Below are 19042 nucleotides of genomic sequence, written 5' to 3' on the forward strand. Positions count from 1 at the left end.
ATACCACACTTATCTTTTTTAATTTGTATTTTAAGATATAAGTTATAATCATAAATGGTACACAGTTAAAAACATTTTATTTAGGCCTATCTATGGCCTTCAAAAAGTTGACGACTCTACATGTTTCGACGTTGCAACGTCATCCTCAGGAGGGGAAACATGTAGATTCGTTTCTTTTTGAAGGCCATAGATAGGCCTAAATAAAATGTTTTTAACTGTGTACCATTTATGATTATAACTTATATCTTAAAATACAAATTAAAAAAGATAAGTGTGGTATAAAATCTATCCTACAGATATCACTACCATTAAGTAATACAGTAACAACAACTAGCCCCCCAGTGGCACAGCGGCATGTTTGCGGACTTACAGCGATAGAATACGGGTTTCGATTATCGTGGTGGGCAGAGCACAGATAGCCCATTGTGTAGCTTTGTGCTTAATTACAAACAAACAAACAACAACTAAGATAAGAAAATAACATGTACAGTTATATACACAAATAGATTTTACGGGGTTAGAAGGGGGGAAGCAACATTCATCTTTAGAAAGAGGGTCGCCATAAAAACGTTTGGGTACCACTGTTTTATGCTTTGGTAGTATCATGCATACTTACATGTAAACATGATACAAGATGCTATAGGGTTTTTATCGTCTTGTATCAAAACTTTTGATCCTGCGTGTTTTTCTGACATAATAATAATATAAACATTATATTTATACATAAAAGCGATTAAGTTTTTCACAAGCTTATGATGTAATTATAAGTATCTGGGTTAATCCCAGGGTTATATATGAGCCTCATACTAGTCATATGACATCTAAAAGTTTTGAAACGGCTTGACTAGGTAATAAAAAAATTCTATTAGAAATATACAACGTTTGGACAAGATTTTGTCATCCTCAAGTCATATTACATCTGTTACCGGCTGTTTCAATTTCATTACAGGTCTTCCAGATCAGCAACTACGAACAAGTAGTATCGAATTTCATGCCTTTACATTTGCGTGTATTAGTGTTGTACTCTGGATTAGGTGACTCAAGTAAGTTTAATGTAACTTATAGTTATAAGTTCCATATGTTAAAATAAACAACAAGGATTGGTTAAAGATTGCCTTGTTGTGCAATTTTATTTATTATTATTAGTCTAATCCAAGCCCCGTGAACAGTTATCGAGTTTAGATAAAATCACGTTTTTCTGGCACTACAGACTATGTTGCTGATTAAAAGAAAAACAAAACTGTCTTATATTATTAATATTAAACCAAAGGCAGGAAAACCGAAAAGATACGAATAACAGTAGACCTAAAGGTAAGTCATTTTAACTTGTACTGTTGAAAGTTGTAGTGCCGTACAAATTACACTTCATAAGTGAGGCTTATATTTTGTAAGTAATGCTGATGTGTTTGTTACTCACTGTTCAGTTGTACACTGTTGTGTAAATTTTAACAGTTGGGTGTACTGTATTGTAATGCTATAAATGTAGTATTACGATATGAAGTAATACTAATTAGATAATAGGTTAGATGACAATTGACTGGAATTAGAATTTATCTGTATAAGTGTATTTCTATTACCATTACTTTGCAAGTGCCTGTGACAATGCTATAGTGTAATAATGGCTGGAGACGGCTTAAATGGGTAATGAAGAAAAACTTTAATATAAGTTTAACATAACAGCAAATGTACAACGTTTCGACAAGGTTTTGTCATCATCAGGTACATTTAAGCCGTCTCCAGCCATTATTAATCTCAAAGTGGGTTCCTCGTCATCGAAAATGCTATAGTGTCATGGGATTATAATATAATTTTATATTGGATTAGTGAAATATATTTTTTATGTTAGCTGACCAAATCTTTTTCATTCCATAAGAAATTTCATATTTAATTTATTCTTATTAGGTGCATGTCTGTTTAACTATAGTATAGGCTAGCACAGACAGCTGAAACTAAGCAAAAGGGTTGTTTAAATTCAGTTCTGTATAACTTACTCTAATGAGTTATTTTTAGGTTTTATGTTAAAAAATACCCATAACAACACATAATTTTATCATGTTAATTTGGTTACCATTGCCTTCCCATCTTATGGTATTTAACACTGCACCACTAAAATACAGTAGTTTTTGCATAATAAAGGTTAAGTTTAAAGGCTGTTGTTTCTTAAAATAAACATTGCTTTACTTTAGAAGTGGCCATATGAAAATATAAGCTTTTTTTAAGTTATAATAGTACAGCTGAGAAAACAATTATGTAAAAAACAACTGTCACTATTTGAGAAAATTTGTGTCTTATTTTATTCTTCATATGAGTTGATTTTATGACATGAACATGAATTGTATGTTAAATTGTAAAGGCTTTAAATAGTAAATAGATACACGTATTACATTACTTATTAGCATTGTGTACCTACGTTCGTTCTGCTTGCAACAAAATCAGCAGGGATAAATTTAGCCGTTCATAACTACACACTTATCATGAAAGTTTCAATAAATTCTAACAGTAAAACAATTCACAAGCTTTATGATTCAAATTGAAAAACAACAGCTTAAGAACAAGTCAACATCTAAGTTTACAGAACTGATGTGATTTACCACAATTTTTCTCAACCACCAGTCAGCAGACCAGTGCTAGTCATCCACAGCCACCTTGCCTTTGGGATTTTCAAAAAAACTGAAAGAATATTCGTCTGTAAATTGTAATTATTTTTTATTGTACTTGCCTTTTAGTGGTTTGCATCAATTTGGGGAGGCAGCGAGCTGGTTTCTAGTGTCAAAACAGTTGAGAAACAGTAGTCTAACAGAACCTTCAATGTTTTGAATCTCTGTGAAAATGTAGTAGATGTCCCATATTCTGTCAACAAATTACTGGTACAATAATTCTTAAACCTAACTACAATAAAATGTGTAACAGGAATAAAGCAGGAAATTTCTAATAATTGTAGCAGTAGAAATGCCAAATAATTGTGTGTGAGATAAAGTTTTCAATATATTAAAGAATTTTCAACTAAACATTATTTTTTAAAGATGTAGCAAAAATTAAAATATTTAGTAATCTTATGAAATGCATAATCTGCTGACAGAGTGGAAGGATGTGCCACACATTCACATCAGGAGTGTAAGAAGTGAGGTATAGTTTCATAGACTGAAAGGTCTAATCGTCACAAAGCTTATACATTGTATAAATTATCACATATGTCTGTTTACTACAACTTCCAATCAAACCATGCTGCTATTCAAACAGACTGCCACTTTGTAGTTTGTCTATACTCCTAATTTTAGTTAAAGAACTGCAGTTCCTCAACACTCCAGTGAAACTAAATCCAAGCCTCTTTTCATAGTTTAAATTTTTTATATCCTGAGACATGTATAAATTTCCTATTCCTTCTTTTAGTCCTATTACGTGAATGATATTTGGTGATATGACACTACCTAAAGTGGTAGACACATCAGCAGACACCACATCTTCCCTAAAGTGGTACAAACAACAGCAGAATTTTATGTTCATGAAATATATGTAACAAAACGTTTTTCTGATTTTGGACTGTTACTTACCATTAAAATATTTTTCTTGCTCAGTGCATTATTAGTAATGCCCTGTTTTTCTTGGATTTCGTGTCACCATCTCTTCTATAATATTGTTACGTCTCTGTATGTTTGTTAGTTAATTTTTCTGCGATACAAGTCCCTTCTTAAATAAAACTTGTTTATTCTTCCTCAATACAACTTTGCAATAAACTTAATTTTCACAGTTACACACACTATAGTTCACAACAATTCACTCACTTTCTACCGCGCTTGACTCAATTGTCCGTCTCCGCCTGTCAGCATCTATAGTTTCGATCTCTGTATCTGCTGTCCTCGGTTCCCGCCGACCGTAACTGCTGTCCTTGGTTCCCCACTCTCTCTCTTTCTCTGCCCCTCTTTTTCTGTCTAGCACACTTACATACGATAATACCGCCTCTTCTAGAATCTTCTAGGCTCTCAATACGTGCTACCAGCATCACTTGACTTCCACTGTCGTAACACACTAGCGTTTATAGCGAATCTTCTAGAATACTCGTCACGTGACCCCCGCTGTCGTAACAATATGACCAAAATATATGATGGTATTGTAAAAAGCTTGACCAGAGTTATATGCACAAAGAAACAGTAATGTTCTTTCTCATAACTTTTTAATTTCTCTATTAAGAAACCCAAGAAATATATTTAGCACTTTCATCTATAACTTTTCAGAAGTTTGATAAATCTTTTTTACTTTATTTTTTTTTCTAGAAGGGCTTGCAAGAAGAACATGTTATGTTTACAAGCCATGAGCTGAAAGCATTTAAGAAAAGTGATATTTCTAAGGTTGCCAAAAAATTGGATAGTGTTTGGCTAGTATTTCCTTAAAGAATGAGAAAAAGCTGCTTACCTTGTATTTTCTGTTTACTGCTAGATGGAGCTACTTGCATCGAGAGGCAAATGGGTTATGCTGCCAGCCGAAATAAGCTTAATATTGTGGGAGACTTTTAATTATAGTGCAATTGTTTAGATTAATCTGTCTTAATCATAACATAACCTATGGACAACAAGGGACCCTGCACACCTTAGGGAAAATTTTAATTTTAAATCCATTTTCTCCTTATAAATAAATCATTGATATTAATCTTAAACCCTGTAAAGTTCTGGCCCTAGCAAGTCTAAACTTCCTCAATATCGGAGAAGGATCTCTTCTAAAAGTGCTAAAACTTTATTAATAATATATATCCCTCTTTAGCTGACTAATAAGAAAATTGAGCACTGTGATGCAGAAATATCTGTGCTCCATGTGACAGTTGCAAGGTATCCCATAAGGACACAATGCAACTATCCCCTGAAGCGGTAGATAAGTACCTGTTGTAAAAAGTAATACCTTGGGCTGAATTTTGCACATTATCTCAACTGGATTTAGTGTTCTAAAATTAGAACTTAGAAAAAAGATAAAATCTGTGTGTAGATATGTAATATATACTCTAGCTTGTGCTCAAGCCAACAGTAATTTAAACCTAATACCACTTGAGAAGTTACAACATTATCCAGAGAAATCACATGAGAATCACAACCTTTGTTTAGAGTGAATGTGAACATTTTGGAACTGCACAGCATGGTAATGCACAATAAGAATCACATGTACGTGAAACTGGCAGTTATGATGAATGTCCTCAACTAATACACATTGCTAAATAAACAGCACATAACAAAGCAAAAATAAAAACCCTTTAAAAGAAACAAAAAACAAGATTAAATATGTAACAGAAAATAAGCCTTTAAACACAAAGATACACTATAAATGACATATATATCAGGATATGTATGAAAAAAGTTGGGGAACATACAACAAAGATTAATGCTTGAAAGATGGGGCAACACTTATCTGTTGGCTATTTGAACTATTAAAACATATTAATAAGAAAAATAACAAAACAGGAAATTACTAAATAAACCAAAATTGAACTACAAACAAAAATGAAATTATACTTATCAGCATGGTGGGGGAAAAACATAAAATAAAAGAGGACAACAAAATTTGTATCAGTTACAGAAAAAAAAAATGGTACCTTTTTAAAAGTAAATGTAAATAACAAATCCTTAAAACAAGTCCCAAGATGAAACCCATTTTTAATTAAAATTTAAAAAAAAATGGCAGAGCATTAAAAATTAAACATAGGAAAACACTTTAAGCAAAGCATTAATACAGAAATGAAATAATTTATTATGTAATTATAACACATCAGATAAAACTTTTTAAAGTGCATATGAATTAAACTAATTTCAAAATATGCCTATCAATCAATACTCTTTTAAAATAAGTGTTATGAGGCAAAACATGAAGATGGGTATAAGTCTGTAGTCTTACCTTGATGCAAGGTCTGGACGTTCCTTGATCCCACGTATGGTAAATGGCATGTGAGACATTTAACTGAAATACATAGTGGTCAGATGAAGACTGACCATTATTCTAGTAGAAGTTGAAAAACACAGAAAGCACTTACATCAGAGACTGGTCAACTTACCTAGATACAGGTTTAGGTGTCAGAATAACATAATGATTGGTGAAATCTACATTCCAACTCCATTTTGAAGTTTTCCACACTATAAATGTATAGCTGAACATACAGCCTTCTGTACCACTCTCAACACAACTGTACCACCTGTATGTATGTCAACATACAGTTGTTGAATGCTGCTCTCCCAGCATGCTAATTACCTGTTTATCAGATATCATGAGAATAACAACTGACATGGCAACACCTGAGTGCTAGAATAAATTAAAATTAAAGTACAGTTGCAGCTCTGCAACTATAAGGCTACAGTTGAATTGCTGCAGTATAAGTGTTGTAAAAAATACTGCAAATGGGTTCTAGTATCACCTATATTATCACTTGGCTACAAGAGTCAATGACCCTTAGTGCACAGTAGTGACCAGCACTCAAGTTGGCTTAATTGCTTTAATATGTATGTGTAATAAAAAGGAAAATTCAGAGCCTTTAAAGTTAAACTCTGCACCTTTTGCCACACAGCAGAAGAGAATAGCAATTTTCGTATATGGAATTACTTTTGAATTTCCAAACATTCACAGAACTTTAATGAAAAAGAGAATTTTTCTAAACCTTATATGCTTCTCATTGCTGTACACTGCAACTGCCGAAGTCAGCTTCCGAGGCAGACTTTGTTCCACACGGGAAATATAAACAGTAAAGTTTTGACCTCTTCTAACAAAAAATAAAAATTCTGTTTCAATTCATTAGCATTTTTTTTCTCTCGGTTAGCCATTTTATTGAATTAGGTGCTTAATATGTTTACTGTGATTTTATGATTTTATAATGTGGGTTAGTAGAAACTTTAATACAGTGGTGAACAGTTACTATGTTAAGTGTTTTTCGTTGCCAGACTTAAAAAATTGAATTATTTACTACACCATATTGCCATCTATTAATATACATGTACAACATTACCAACAAAATAAATGTATGAAATATAGCACACTAGAAAGTTTTGAGAGAATAAAAAACTAAATAAATAAATGCCATTATTCTCTTCTTTTTAATGAAGGATCATAGTTAGTTCATAATGTAACTATGGACAACAGGAACAATATATTGTTCTCTCTCACTTTTTTCTCTTTTTCACTACATATGTATTACACATTTTCACATGTGCACTTATTCTTTCGGGATATTCACACTTCATCTTCACTGCTTATGCAAGACCATTTTACTGTATGCAGACTTGTTTTCAACCAACTTGCATATTTTGTAATCACTGTACGTACATATGATTCACGGACAGCAAGAGACCTGTTGAGCCATCTAGGCTGTCCCATCCATATACTAAAGTCTAAAATGAAAATAAACACTCATAATCAGCTCTTATCATTCAAAGATTTGTCAGGTCTTCCCTTAGACTTCCTTGAATTAACTGTATCTATCACATCTGAAGGCAACCATTCCAGAGGCAAACCACCCTGTTAAAAAAATAAAGCTTTCTTAGTTCACACATACCATGCTAAAATTTATATTTGTGTCTCTTAGTATTACTATTGATGCATCAACACTATTAGTTCCCATTAACAACCTTAAACACCTCAATCAGATCCATTCTAACTCTTATCTTATAACAACCTTTCCATCCCAAGTATTATCCTAGTAACCTTCTTCTGAACCATCTTGGTAACCTTCTTCTGAACCATCTTGGTAACCTTCTTCTGAACCATCCTAGTAACCTTCTTCTGAACCATCTTGGTAACCTTCCTCTGAACCATTTCCAAGAATTCCATGTCTTTTCTAAGGCAAGGAGCCCAAGACTGACTACAGTACTCGAGTTATAGCCTAACTAATGGCCTATACAATGAAATTATAAGTCCACAAGACTTGTATTCAATATTTATGTTGATACAACCTTAAACCAGGGGTGAAATTCTGGCAGTACTCACTGGTAATGATTTATTTTTTATGGCGGTACTTATACCAGGACTTATTTGAGCTACTTTGTGGTTTGTACATTTACACATAGATATTTTTTCTTTTTCAAAAATAGGTCCACGTCACCCAGCTGAGTACTTCTACTTTTTTTTTGAGAATTTCACCCCTGCTTAAAACCCTATTTTCCCTGCCACTAACAACAGTACATTGCTTGGATAGCTTAAGAGACTGGTGAACCAGAACACAAAGATCCTATAACATTGTTAAGATTAGTCTCATCAAAATTATACTCATAATTCAAACTGTAATATCCCTCATGCAATACCTTGCATTTATTATAATTAAAACCCATCTTCCATTTATTCACCCAACTCATTAAATGATCTAAATCCTTTTGTAATGCAGCAGCATCCTCCGTACAGCCAGCAACACCCAAGACATTAATATCATCAGCAGATTAAAGTAACTTATTGATCATTCCATCATCTATGTCAATGATGTAGATCAAAAACGAGCAACTGTTCAAAGACTGAGCAATCAGTTTCCTATTTTTATCACACTCTGTTGCTCTAAAATGCCTAGACAAGTCTGATGGTTTGAGTTGGATTTGATGATCAGCAAGAAAGATAAGGTTAGAAAGAGAAATTGAATTGCTGTTGATAACATATTGATTTGAAATTTACAAGAACATTTGCATATTGAATAAACAGTCAATTAGTGATCTTTCTTATAATTCTATTATTTATCTTGTGAATTTACCTTATAGTGACCTGTGTTATAATGGAAATTATATTTGTTAAAATAACTTTTAATATTGAAATTTTTATTTTTGCCACAGCGAGCAAAAGAATGACGTATGTGTGTCTACGAAGAATATTTTTAGAAGGAATGAGTAATCATTCCAAAACTGTTAAGTTCAGTGGACCACAAAGATGGCTGAATAATACAAACAATAGCAACACAAAAACAATAGCCACAAAGAAGAGAACTGTGTTGTGGAAGTTTTTCAAGCTTATCACTGGTGGTACCATTGTTATTGGAACTCCTACCTGTTACGTAACTCTTGACTCTAAACAAAAACAAACAATTAGAATTAATTTAGAAGGAGCTGGAAGGTTTTTGAGGTAAGCATTTCAAACATGTACATTGTGGTAAAGTATCTTTGTTATCATTTTGATTTAATTTTAATTGTAAGATGCCAGTCAGTATTATATAAGTCATGCTTTTTCCCATTTGCTGTTGATGGTACCTTTGTTTCAACCATTAACAATATTGAGATAATCACATCTGAACCAGAATGCCTCATTGTAACTTTTTTATGTTTTCTAAACATACCATATTTTTTCATTTTAAGGTTCACTTCTCTGAATTGCATAAATAAAGTTTAAGATTTATCTCGTGAATGAAGGTGCATTTATACTAAATCAGTGCACACACTGTCATGTAACAATAAAAATATACTCAAATTACAGTACAAGGCATATGAATCAAGTAAATATTTTATATAATTAGTTGAGAAACTGAAATAAATCACAGTGTAATAATATGAATTAGTATAATATATAAGTGAAAAATCTGAAAGAAAAATAACTTGTAATTTTGTACACTTGAGATTACTTTAAGTTTTAGTCCACTTTTTCCACATGGTTTTCTTACCAATTTATATATAGGTACATAATTTACAAATACTCACTGGCTTAATTGATTTAATCTTAAAACAGCTGAAACTATCTTGCATTTTATACTTACTGGTTATAAATTTGTGTAACGTACATATGTTTGTGTAGCAATATTACAATTGGTTACATATGTAGTGTTTTGTGTGTGTGCCAGTTTACGTGATAGCATGAGAAACTGAGAGGAAATGGTTCACATAATAATATTAGCAGCTACAGTTAAAATAATCTTTGTGCTGTTTTATTTAATCCTAAACAAAATATAATCGCAGGTGTTATCAGTGTTATGGGTTTTAAAAATGTAACTACTTATGGGTGGGTGTACAGTTCATACTTTCGTTAACCCTTTCACTAAGTAATTAATTTTCAAGCTGATTCCCAAAAAGTGTCAATGATCCACCAAAAAATAAAAGTATAAATTTGACCCTTTGTATTACTTTTTCAGTATTGAAGGAAGCTGTATTTTCTTTATCTGAAAACAATATTGTATAGTTAAAAATAATGACTCTTTAGGAAATTATTTTAGTTTAACATGTTGGCTGCCACTTAAGTAATTCTTCAGTTAATTATTTTACTTTAACATGTTGGCTGCCACTTAAGGTAATTCTTCAGGAAATTATTTTACCTTAACATGTTGGATGTCCCATAAGTAATTCTTCAGGAAATTATTTTACTTTAACATGTTGGCTGCCACTTAAGTAATTCTTCAGTTAATTATTTTACTTTAACATGTTGGCTGCCACTTAAGTAATTCTTCAGGTTAATTATTTTACTTTAACATGTTGGCTGCCACTTAAGTAATTCTTCAGGAAATTATTTTACTTTAACATGTTGGCTGCCACTTAAGTAATTCTTCAGGAAATTATTTTACCTTAACATGTTGGCTGCCACTTAAGTAATTCTTCAGGAAATTATTTTACTTTAACATGTTGGCTGCCACTTAAGTAATTCTTCAGGAAATTATTTTACTTTAACATGTTGGCTGCCACTTAAGTAATTCTTCAGGAAATTATTTTAGTTTAACATGTTGGCTGCCCCCTAAGTAATTCTTCAGGAAATTATTTTACTTTAACATGTTGGCTGCCACATAAGTAATTCTTCAGTTAATTATTTTACCTTAACATGTTGGCTGCCACATAATAATTTAAGTATAAATAAAATTAAACATTCAAAAGATGGCAAGGAGCAGTGATAGTGTTCCAAACTCATATGCCACAAGAGAAATTTGGCTTTGAAATATAATTTCTGTGACCCACCAGTGTGTCACGTGGTCCATAAATATAAGTTGCTTGTGACCCACTGGTGGGGCACATGGCACCCAACATGTTAAGTAATGTTTTTTGTGGTGTAATTTTTGTTATTACAGTTATATGATGTTTTCAAAATATATGTTGCTTAGAATACCTGTTTAAGACAAACATTCTAATTTGGCTGAAATTAAAGGCTCAAATTTTATTTATTCATTGTATGAATATGTCTTATACTTTGGAATAAATTGTAAACTAAATTGATTCTATTATTTTCATGTACATCTTGTACAGTATTTGTGTGAATTATAGTTTATTTATTCATTAATGTATTACATATTTTGCCTGTTATTTTTATGTTTCCAATCTTTGTGATGGAAAGTCATGTTTTGTGACTTACTGTTATTTATTTTTAGGTCACTACATATTGGCCTGAAAATATCACTGGACTATTGGTGGAATCTTTATGGACTTGAGGAGGTTTGTTCATTATATAGAAATGTTTATCAGAGTATACTTCTGAGTGATAGTTTTTTAGATTAGACAGTTATGTAGTTAATAGGCAAATTGTACGAGTACCACAGATAGTTTAGTGCTGTATTCACTTTTTCTGTGACCATTGACCCCTGAGAGAGAAGTAAGGTAATTGTTGATAATGTACGTAAACTATCAGAGACCTGCAAAACATTTGCAGTCGAATTAGTATATTTACTGCAACGATACTTCTTTAACTATACGATTTCTATAATAATGCAAAAGAATTATAATCACAGACACTGAAATCTATAAGTCCACTTGTCTTAGGCCTAACATTAGTTAAACATTTATTAAGTATGGCCTATGTACGTGTCACTGTGGAATACTAGGTTTTATAATTCATTTTTGCCAATTTTTAGGTACAGGTGTATATGCAAGATGTACCTGTCTGATATACTGCGCCAAAATATGTAATATCACTGTTTTATGCAAGCACACACACTTATCTCCAAATAAAAGAAATAGGTACATATTTTTATTCATTTTATGCTTCACTGGAAACATATTGTTACAACAGCGGAAGTCACGTTACACTAGTAACACATCATGAGATTCTCGAAGGATCTTGACTTTTCCTGGCAACTAGTCTTCTCGGCGCCCTCTTTTATTGTATATAAGCTGGCAAATAAAGCGGAGAAATAATGGCAGATAGACAGATATAGAGACAATAATTGACTGAAGCGAGCGGTAGTGACCGTAAGTAAAGTGCGTTAATCGTTATGAATTATAGCATGCGTTTCAGTTAAAGTGACTGTGGAAATTCTGTGTATTGCAAAGTTGTATTGAGAAAGAATAAATTAGTTTTATTTAAGAAAGGACTTGTATTGCTGAAGTTCCTCGGGAAGAATTTATACCAGAAATTAACAAACGACCAGAGACGTAACAGTATGAAATAGAATTTCCATGATGATGGTTTTGTTAATCTTTCTACTTCTCACACACACATACAGAAGTCTTTATTATATCATAAGTATGGGGTGTATGTAATGTGGTTAATTTATAATTTGTGTTATTTAAACTTACAATTTCAAAATAAAGAATCGAGATTACAGACAGTTGATTATATATTGATGCATAACCCTTTCTGAGCTTAAGGAGTGTCACTGATATTCCTTGATATTTTCTTTCTTTCATGGAAATACTTGAACAAATTGTATGAAACTTAGAAGAAAACAAGGAGTATCTAGTTTTGGCTTAAAAATTAAAATAATTTGATTTAGCTTTTATAATTTTTTCTTATATCTTTGAAAAACATTACAATTTTTTTATTGATTTCAGAATTAAATTCTTTTTCATATCTTCAATCACTTTCAACTTGTATGATCTTCATTGGCATATTTCTTTTGATACTCTATTTTAGAAATTGCAGTAGTCACTGCTTCTGGCTCTAAATCATAAAAATCACTGCAAAAACAGACAAATATTTATCATTGACCTGAGACCTGACAGTTTAAAATGGCATCAGGTCAGGCTAGTTCACAGTGTTTTTGCTTACGGTATTCTTATTCAAGATCTATTTGTATCTAAGAAATATAGTTTATTTTCAATAACTTGTAAGTTATTTTACTTATGTGCATTGCTTAAATGTTATAAACTTTATAACAGTGCTATTCAATAAAGAAGATCAGAGTCATCAGGATACTTGACATTGTCTACTGTGAAGCCTAACTAGGTTTACCTGAGGAACTTATCATAGAATAAAATTTCTTTTGGCTTTTAAACAATTATAGTTTAACACAAACACGTATATAGTAAAATGAATAGAAATGTAAAGAAACTAAGTCTTCTAGGTCTCGTCAGTTTTCAATTATGGTAGGAAAGCAGAGTTTATACGTTATATTGTGATGCTTGTGCAATGAGTTGCACGGAAGGTGGTGAAATATTGATAAGTCGAGGTATGCTACATGTTGTGTCAATGACATTCAGAAGTATGTTAGGTGGTTATTGACAGCATTAAAGCAACTCAACAAGAAAAGGCTTAACTTAAGTATCTTAGAAGTAATCCTACCTAACTTAAAAACACACATCGATTTTTTTAGTTGTCTACCCATCCCAAAGCGTAGGTTTATATTTGCATAGAAACTACCACCCAAAGAGAATATAATTTTATTCCTCATGGGATTTTCATTGTCTTTCACCGATTTCATGAATACAGCCTTTCATTATCACAAACTTTAAATACTATTGAACAGAGCAGATTATAAACTACTTACGTCATTGTAAGGTGAATAAAATCACAGAGATTGAGATTTTTTTTGTTTACAGTCATGCTTTTAACTTGCTCACTATGAATTATGATACCAATTGTAGTATATGTTTCTATGGCAGCTTTCCTTGAATAATCCATCTCTTATATCATCTATTTAAAGAAAATCCCATTCCTTTACTGTTTTGTAGACATTTCTATTCCAATCTCAAACATCTATCTTCTACATCACTGTTCATTGTCTGCGGATTCATGGTTGGTTGTCATGCAGTCTTTTGTTGTCGAAGCTGGATTTGCATCTCAAGTAGCTCAAATGCTATCACGTACTTACCAATGTTCATCCCTGCAACTTTTGATTTCTCTTCATCTCTGACTCTGTTCTTATCATATCTATTTTTGAGCTTGTCATGTGCCACATGTTATGAATGTTCTTGAATATTTTGTTTAAGAGATTATTAGCTTCTCCCTGCAGAATGGACCTTCCATTCAACAGTTCTTCAGTAATTGTGCCAAAGACTTAGTCATCCTCTGATTGATGCCTTTGTAATGGCAGACATCCATCTACATCCACTTTACTTGTCTCCATTTCTATTTCTAGATCCTGCTTCTTTAGAAATGGGTTCTTTGAGCCAGTCTTGGGAGAATCTTCTTTTTGATTCTTAATAGAATTGGCCAATTAACAATCAATACAATCATTTACCTATGAGCATTGATTACATTGATTAATGTCACAAAAATAGTCAATTAATCACAATTAGTGTATCTGATTATAACTTTTTCAATTATTCCAACTATACATGTAATCAAAGTATTGAGGTCCTATTATGATTTCTTATTGTTATTTTCAATTAATTGAAGTTTGTTTAGCTTAATCTATTGGTGTCATGATTCATGAAAATAGTCGTCCCATTGTCATTTTGTTGATTCAAAATAATAAATTTTTGGCTCACCTGATGCAGGAATATTGTTGTATACAAAATACCGATTATTTTTACACCTATGATAATCATATTCTTCTCTACGTCTAACCACTGAAGTGGCACATGCTATTAAGTCTATTGTACAATAAAGACACACCTAAAGTATTCCAGAATTAAGCATACATAGCTTAACCTGTACTTAGTGGTAATCTCACTAGTAGGTTTAGTACTTTTCTGATTTATAATCAATGCTTTGAAGTAATATTTATTTGCATCAACAAAAATTCAGTAGTGTTAGTAATCTTATGAAACTCATGGAATGCTATTAATCTTTAAAAGAACCCAATAGAAGCTGAGAATAGAAAGATTAGTTTCATGTGCGATCATTTGATTAGTTGACTGTAATCAATTAGCAAATTCCACTAATTCTTTCTTTTCGTTTTCTCGAACTCTTGAACAGATTGCCTCATGCTTCTTGCTCTTATTTCATGATTTTGGCTTACCTTCTTCTATTGCAGGCTACAGAGCTGTTCTCTCTTCAACCTCTAAATGCCACAGAAGCAGTCTCTTTCTCTTGTCCACACCTTTTACTGATTTTACGTTGTCCCAGAATCCCTTGGCACTGCCTTCAATGATACTTAGGTCTTATCATATGATCTTGCTTCTTCTCATTTTGAACCTTCAGCAACTTTCTAACTCTTTCATCTTCCACTGAAAATGTAGATGAACTTTATACATCTTTAGCATCCCGCTTAGACTTAAGTATATTTTCCTGTATTTCTTGGCTTTAGTTGCCTTTTGTGATAGTTCTTAGTCCTGCTGAAAGTTTTTTCTTCAAGACAAGTTTTCATCTTTACTGTGGTTTTCCTCTTTTTGGTGATGGTCAAGTTGGGAATACCTCTTACTATTATGAATCATATCAACAAAAACAAGTACTGACGTGAAATTGTTTCATTTAGAACCCACTGAAGTATTCAAGTAACTTGTGTGTCATGGCAACAGTGCAATATCGTATCAGTTTCTTTTATTGATTACACTTCTTCTAGTGAATTTAATAGGTATCCCATATACTTCTGTCCCACAAAAGACAGTTCTAACAAATCAACACTATATATTCCATGTATCAAATTCGATTAGTGTTACTCCACAAATGTTCCTTTTCATGTATGATCAGATGGATGACACCGTTTTTTCACTTTGTTCTCTCTCCTTTTTTTCTTTGTCAATGTTGGACGTTCTTAATTTGTATCTGCTCATCTAGAAGAAGAAGAATTTACTTAGAATCTTCATTTTTTAAGATTAAAATAGAAATTCAATACTTACCTACCTTGGATAAGCACATTTCCGCCTCACCCCTACATCTGTATTGTTTCCGTAAGAATTGTGTTTGAAGCCCAAACATTGAGGAGAACATTCTTCTGTGTATGCCACTTAGGTATGTTTAACTTTAATATTGAAGGCAACTTGTCTCATAAATGTTATGAAAACAAGAGTTTAGGAGACGTTTTACAATGTCAAATGAGAAAGTTATGAGCAATTAAGGTGAATGATGATGTGGTGTTGAAGTAAAAGTTAGTTATTAGTCCAAAGGTAACTGTTTGAATAAAAAAAAATATTGATTATATTATTTTCAAACTGTAAAAAAAAGATTATTATTATTCCAGGGATATTAGCCATCCCTACATTTACTTCCTTTTTTGAATGTATGCACAAAAACAATTAAATGAATTTTGTTTTGAACAATTGCACTTGTAGCAGTAAACGAGTTCCGAGAAATTCTAAGTCTATGAATAAAAAAGTAACATTAAAGGCTAAAACATTTTAAGAAGTTTTTGTTCATTTGGCAGTTCTGAGGCACACTTTTGAAATGAATGTAATTAATGGTACTTTTTAAATTAACAATTTAAAAGTTATAATGAGAATGTTTTAGTAGAATGCATGTTTTTGTATATGATATGTTTTTAATTATATAATTTGTTATTGTCAGAAAAAGCAATCCTGAATTGTGTATCTGTCAATTAAAGTGAACAAATCAATAATTTATTGGTAAAATGAATACCAATTTTTACTTGTTTCAAGTCAAATAAAAAAAAAACGTACTTTCTGTTGATTTTTTACGACCCTAAAAAAGCATTTAAGTAAAGTAAATTGACAAAGATTAGAATGTGATGTTTTTCACTAGAACTCAAAAGAATATGAGCAAATGATAAAGCCATGCCACCAGAGAGCAGCAGAAAACATATTACAAGGTTGTCTGAAGAATGGAGGTTTGTATGTGAAGTTAGGTCAGGGTCTTGTTGCCTTGAATCATATTCTGCCTCAAGAATACGTTGATACCCTCTCTGTTCTTCATGACAAAGCTTTGACCCGGAGAAACAATGAGGTAAGTTTGTGCAAAACATAACATCTAAATATAATCATATAGTGAAAGAAAAATGAAGTACAGTTACAACTTGCAGGGTAATAAAATACATTATTACATACATTATTTCTATTTGTTTGCACTGTAAACGAAATAAGTTGCTTGACAATTTTTAATGTAATATTCATCATTTCAAAATAGAATCCAAGAGTTTTTAAGCCCAGGAGGAAACAAATTATTTGAAATAATATTTTGCAAATGTATATAAAATTGTGAGTCAGAGTTTGGTAAGCTGGCCAATGATAGCACATCAAGTAAATATATATATATATATATATATATATATATTTTTTTTTGGAAGTGCTGTAGAAATAGCTTAAAAGTGATTATAAACTTATTAATTATAATAAGTTAATTATGAAATATCTTTGATTAAGAAATGTTTAGAGAAAAGCAGTAAAGTAAATACTGTATTACAATTTAATAAAATATTGTTTTTACTGAGAGTTAACCAATCAAAATACACTTTTATGAAAGAACATTTTATTGAAAGCCTTAGAATTGATTTTGGTTGCTCTAAATGTATATTGTTATACAGTAGTTGTTATATCGAGTGATATGTGGTCCAAAATGCAGGCTGATTCAACAGTTTTTGAGATTTGTTGGAATATTGCAGGTTTTCTGTATAATGATCTGTAATCTTAAAAAAATGCTTGAAACTACAAGACCTTTACTTTAAAGTCTTGAACGTTATGTTCCCCAGCGGTGTATTTGTACTCGTACGATATAGGAATGTAAACAGACATTTGCGAGAAAGAATCAATTGTTACTTTTATATATGAAAATCCTTTAACATTCATTAGCATTGCACAATTTGCATTAGTCCGCTTCGTGGGGAATAATATATCCTCATAAAATTCCAAACTTTTCAAGACTGAAAACATGGAAGCCGTTTTCATTAACATACGTATTTCTTGAATTTTTTGAAACTGAAAAACAATTTTTTCATGGTATATAGTTTTAAAAAATCTTAATTGGCCTTGAAACTACTTCCATTTCACAAGTTCAAGACATACGATGAACAGCAAGTTTTATAGTTTCAAGTTTTAAATTAAAATATTAAATAAGGACATTTATGAACTTAGTCTGAAATCATTCAGATCAGTTAATGAGTATCTGAATGGTAGTATAAACTCTTAATCTCAGTGAAGCCATTATAATGAAAAGTTGGCCTTAGGGAAATTTTTAGGTTTATGTATTTTTTTTTTAAATTATTAAAAGTTTTTACTCTTTGTGAAAGATTCTTTAATCAAGCAGATAATAAATGCTTGCAAATTACTCACTGCAAATATAAGAAACTGTTAAACTTTTTTCAAACTACAGACATAAAGTTTACTGCTGATGGTGCAGTTTTGTGAATCAAAGAACAAGTAGTGACTAAAGTGGTACAAGTCACTACTGTGAGAGCAAAGTTTGATTTGTGGGTTGCAAAAACCTCACGTACTGTAGGTTTTGTACAAAATTTCATTTTTCTTTTTGGAATTTTATCTTACTTCCTTGGTTTTGCATGTTCAACAATTTTTGTAATGAAACATTGCAATTTTATAAGTATTGTTATTCAACTTCAACACAAATGCTGAAGTTGATTATGAAACAACGATGGACTAGTTATTGATATTTACAAGTTTCCAACTGAATTCTTACTATTGTAGATACTTGTCAGGGTTAATGTGTTTGTGTTGAACTTTCATACAAAAAGACTATCTGGTATTAAGCTTACAAGAGATTAGAATAATGGTAAAATTCTCACAAGATTTTTTTATAATGTTTAATTTTTCATTAGGTGCTTAACTGTTGTTAAAAACATATAATAAAAATATTGTTATTGCAGATCATAGTATAAAATTTATTATTGTTGAAATTAAGAAACATATTAATAAATCAATTCTGAAGATCATCGTGGAAATTCCCCTTAATCAATATTGAAAATCACAATAAAAATCGTATTAATACTGAAAGTTGTAATAGGAACCATATTAATGCTGTAAATAATAGTAGAAAAAGTTAAGTAATAGTTTAATACCTTGTTAGAAACCTTAGCAACTAGTAAAAAACTTAAACTAATTAAAATAAGTTACAGTAGGGTACGAACAGT

General features: G+C 31.4%; 1 protein-coding gene across 2 annotated transcripts in view; it reads left to right on the top strand.

Moving 5' to 3' along the window:
• The window catches only part of LOC106471065 (uncharacterized aarF domain-containing protein kinase 5-like), a 52854-nt gene that overhangs the window by 1332 nt on the left and 32480 nt on the right, over positions 1–19042 (top strand). For both annotated transcript variants that reach the window (XM_022399688.1, XM_013931653.2), the window contains exons 2-5: positions 950–1043; positions 8778–9063; positions 11279–11342; positions 16708–16908. In XM_022399688.1, the coding sequence (XP_022255396.1) occupies positions 992–1043; positions 8778–9063; positions 11279–11342; positions 16708–16908 (603 nt within the window). In that variant the 5' untranslated portion in view covers positions 950–991. The remainder of the gene's footprint in view (positions 1–949; positions 1044–8777; positions 9064–11278; positions 11343–16707; positions 16909–19042) is intronic.

Source organism: Limulus polyphemus, unplaced genomic scaffold (genome assembly GCF_000517525.1).
Source record: "Limulus polyphemus unplaced genomic scaffold, Limulus_polyphemus-2.1.2 Scaffold4384, whole genome shotgun sequence".
In the NCBI taxonomy this organism is placed as follows: domain Eukaryota; kingdom Metazoa; phylum Arthropoda; class Merostomata; order Xiphosura; family Limulidae; genus Limulus; species Limulus polyphemus.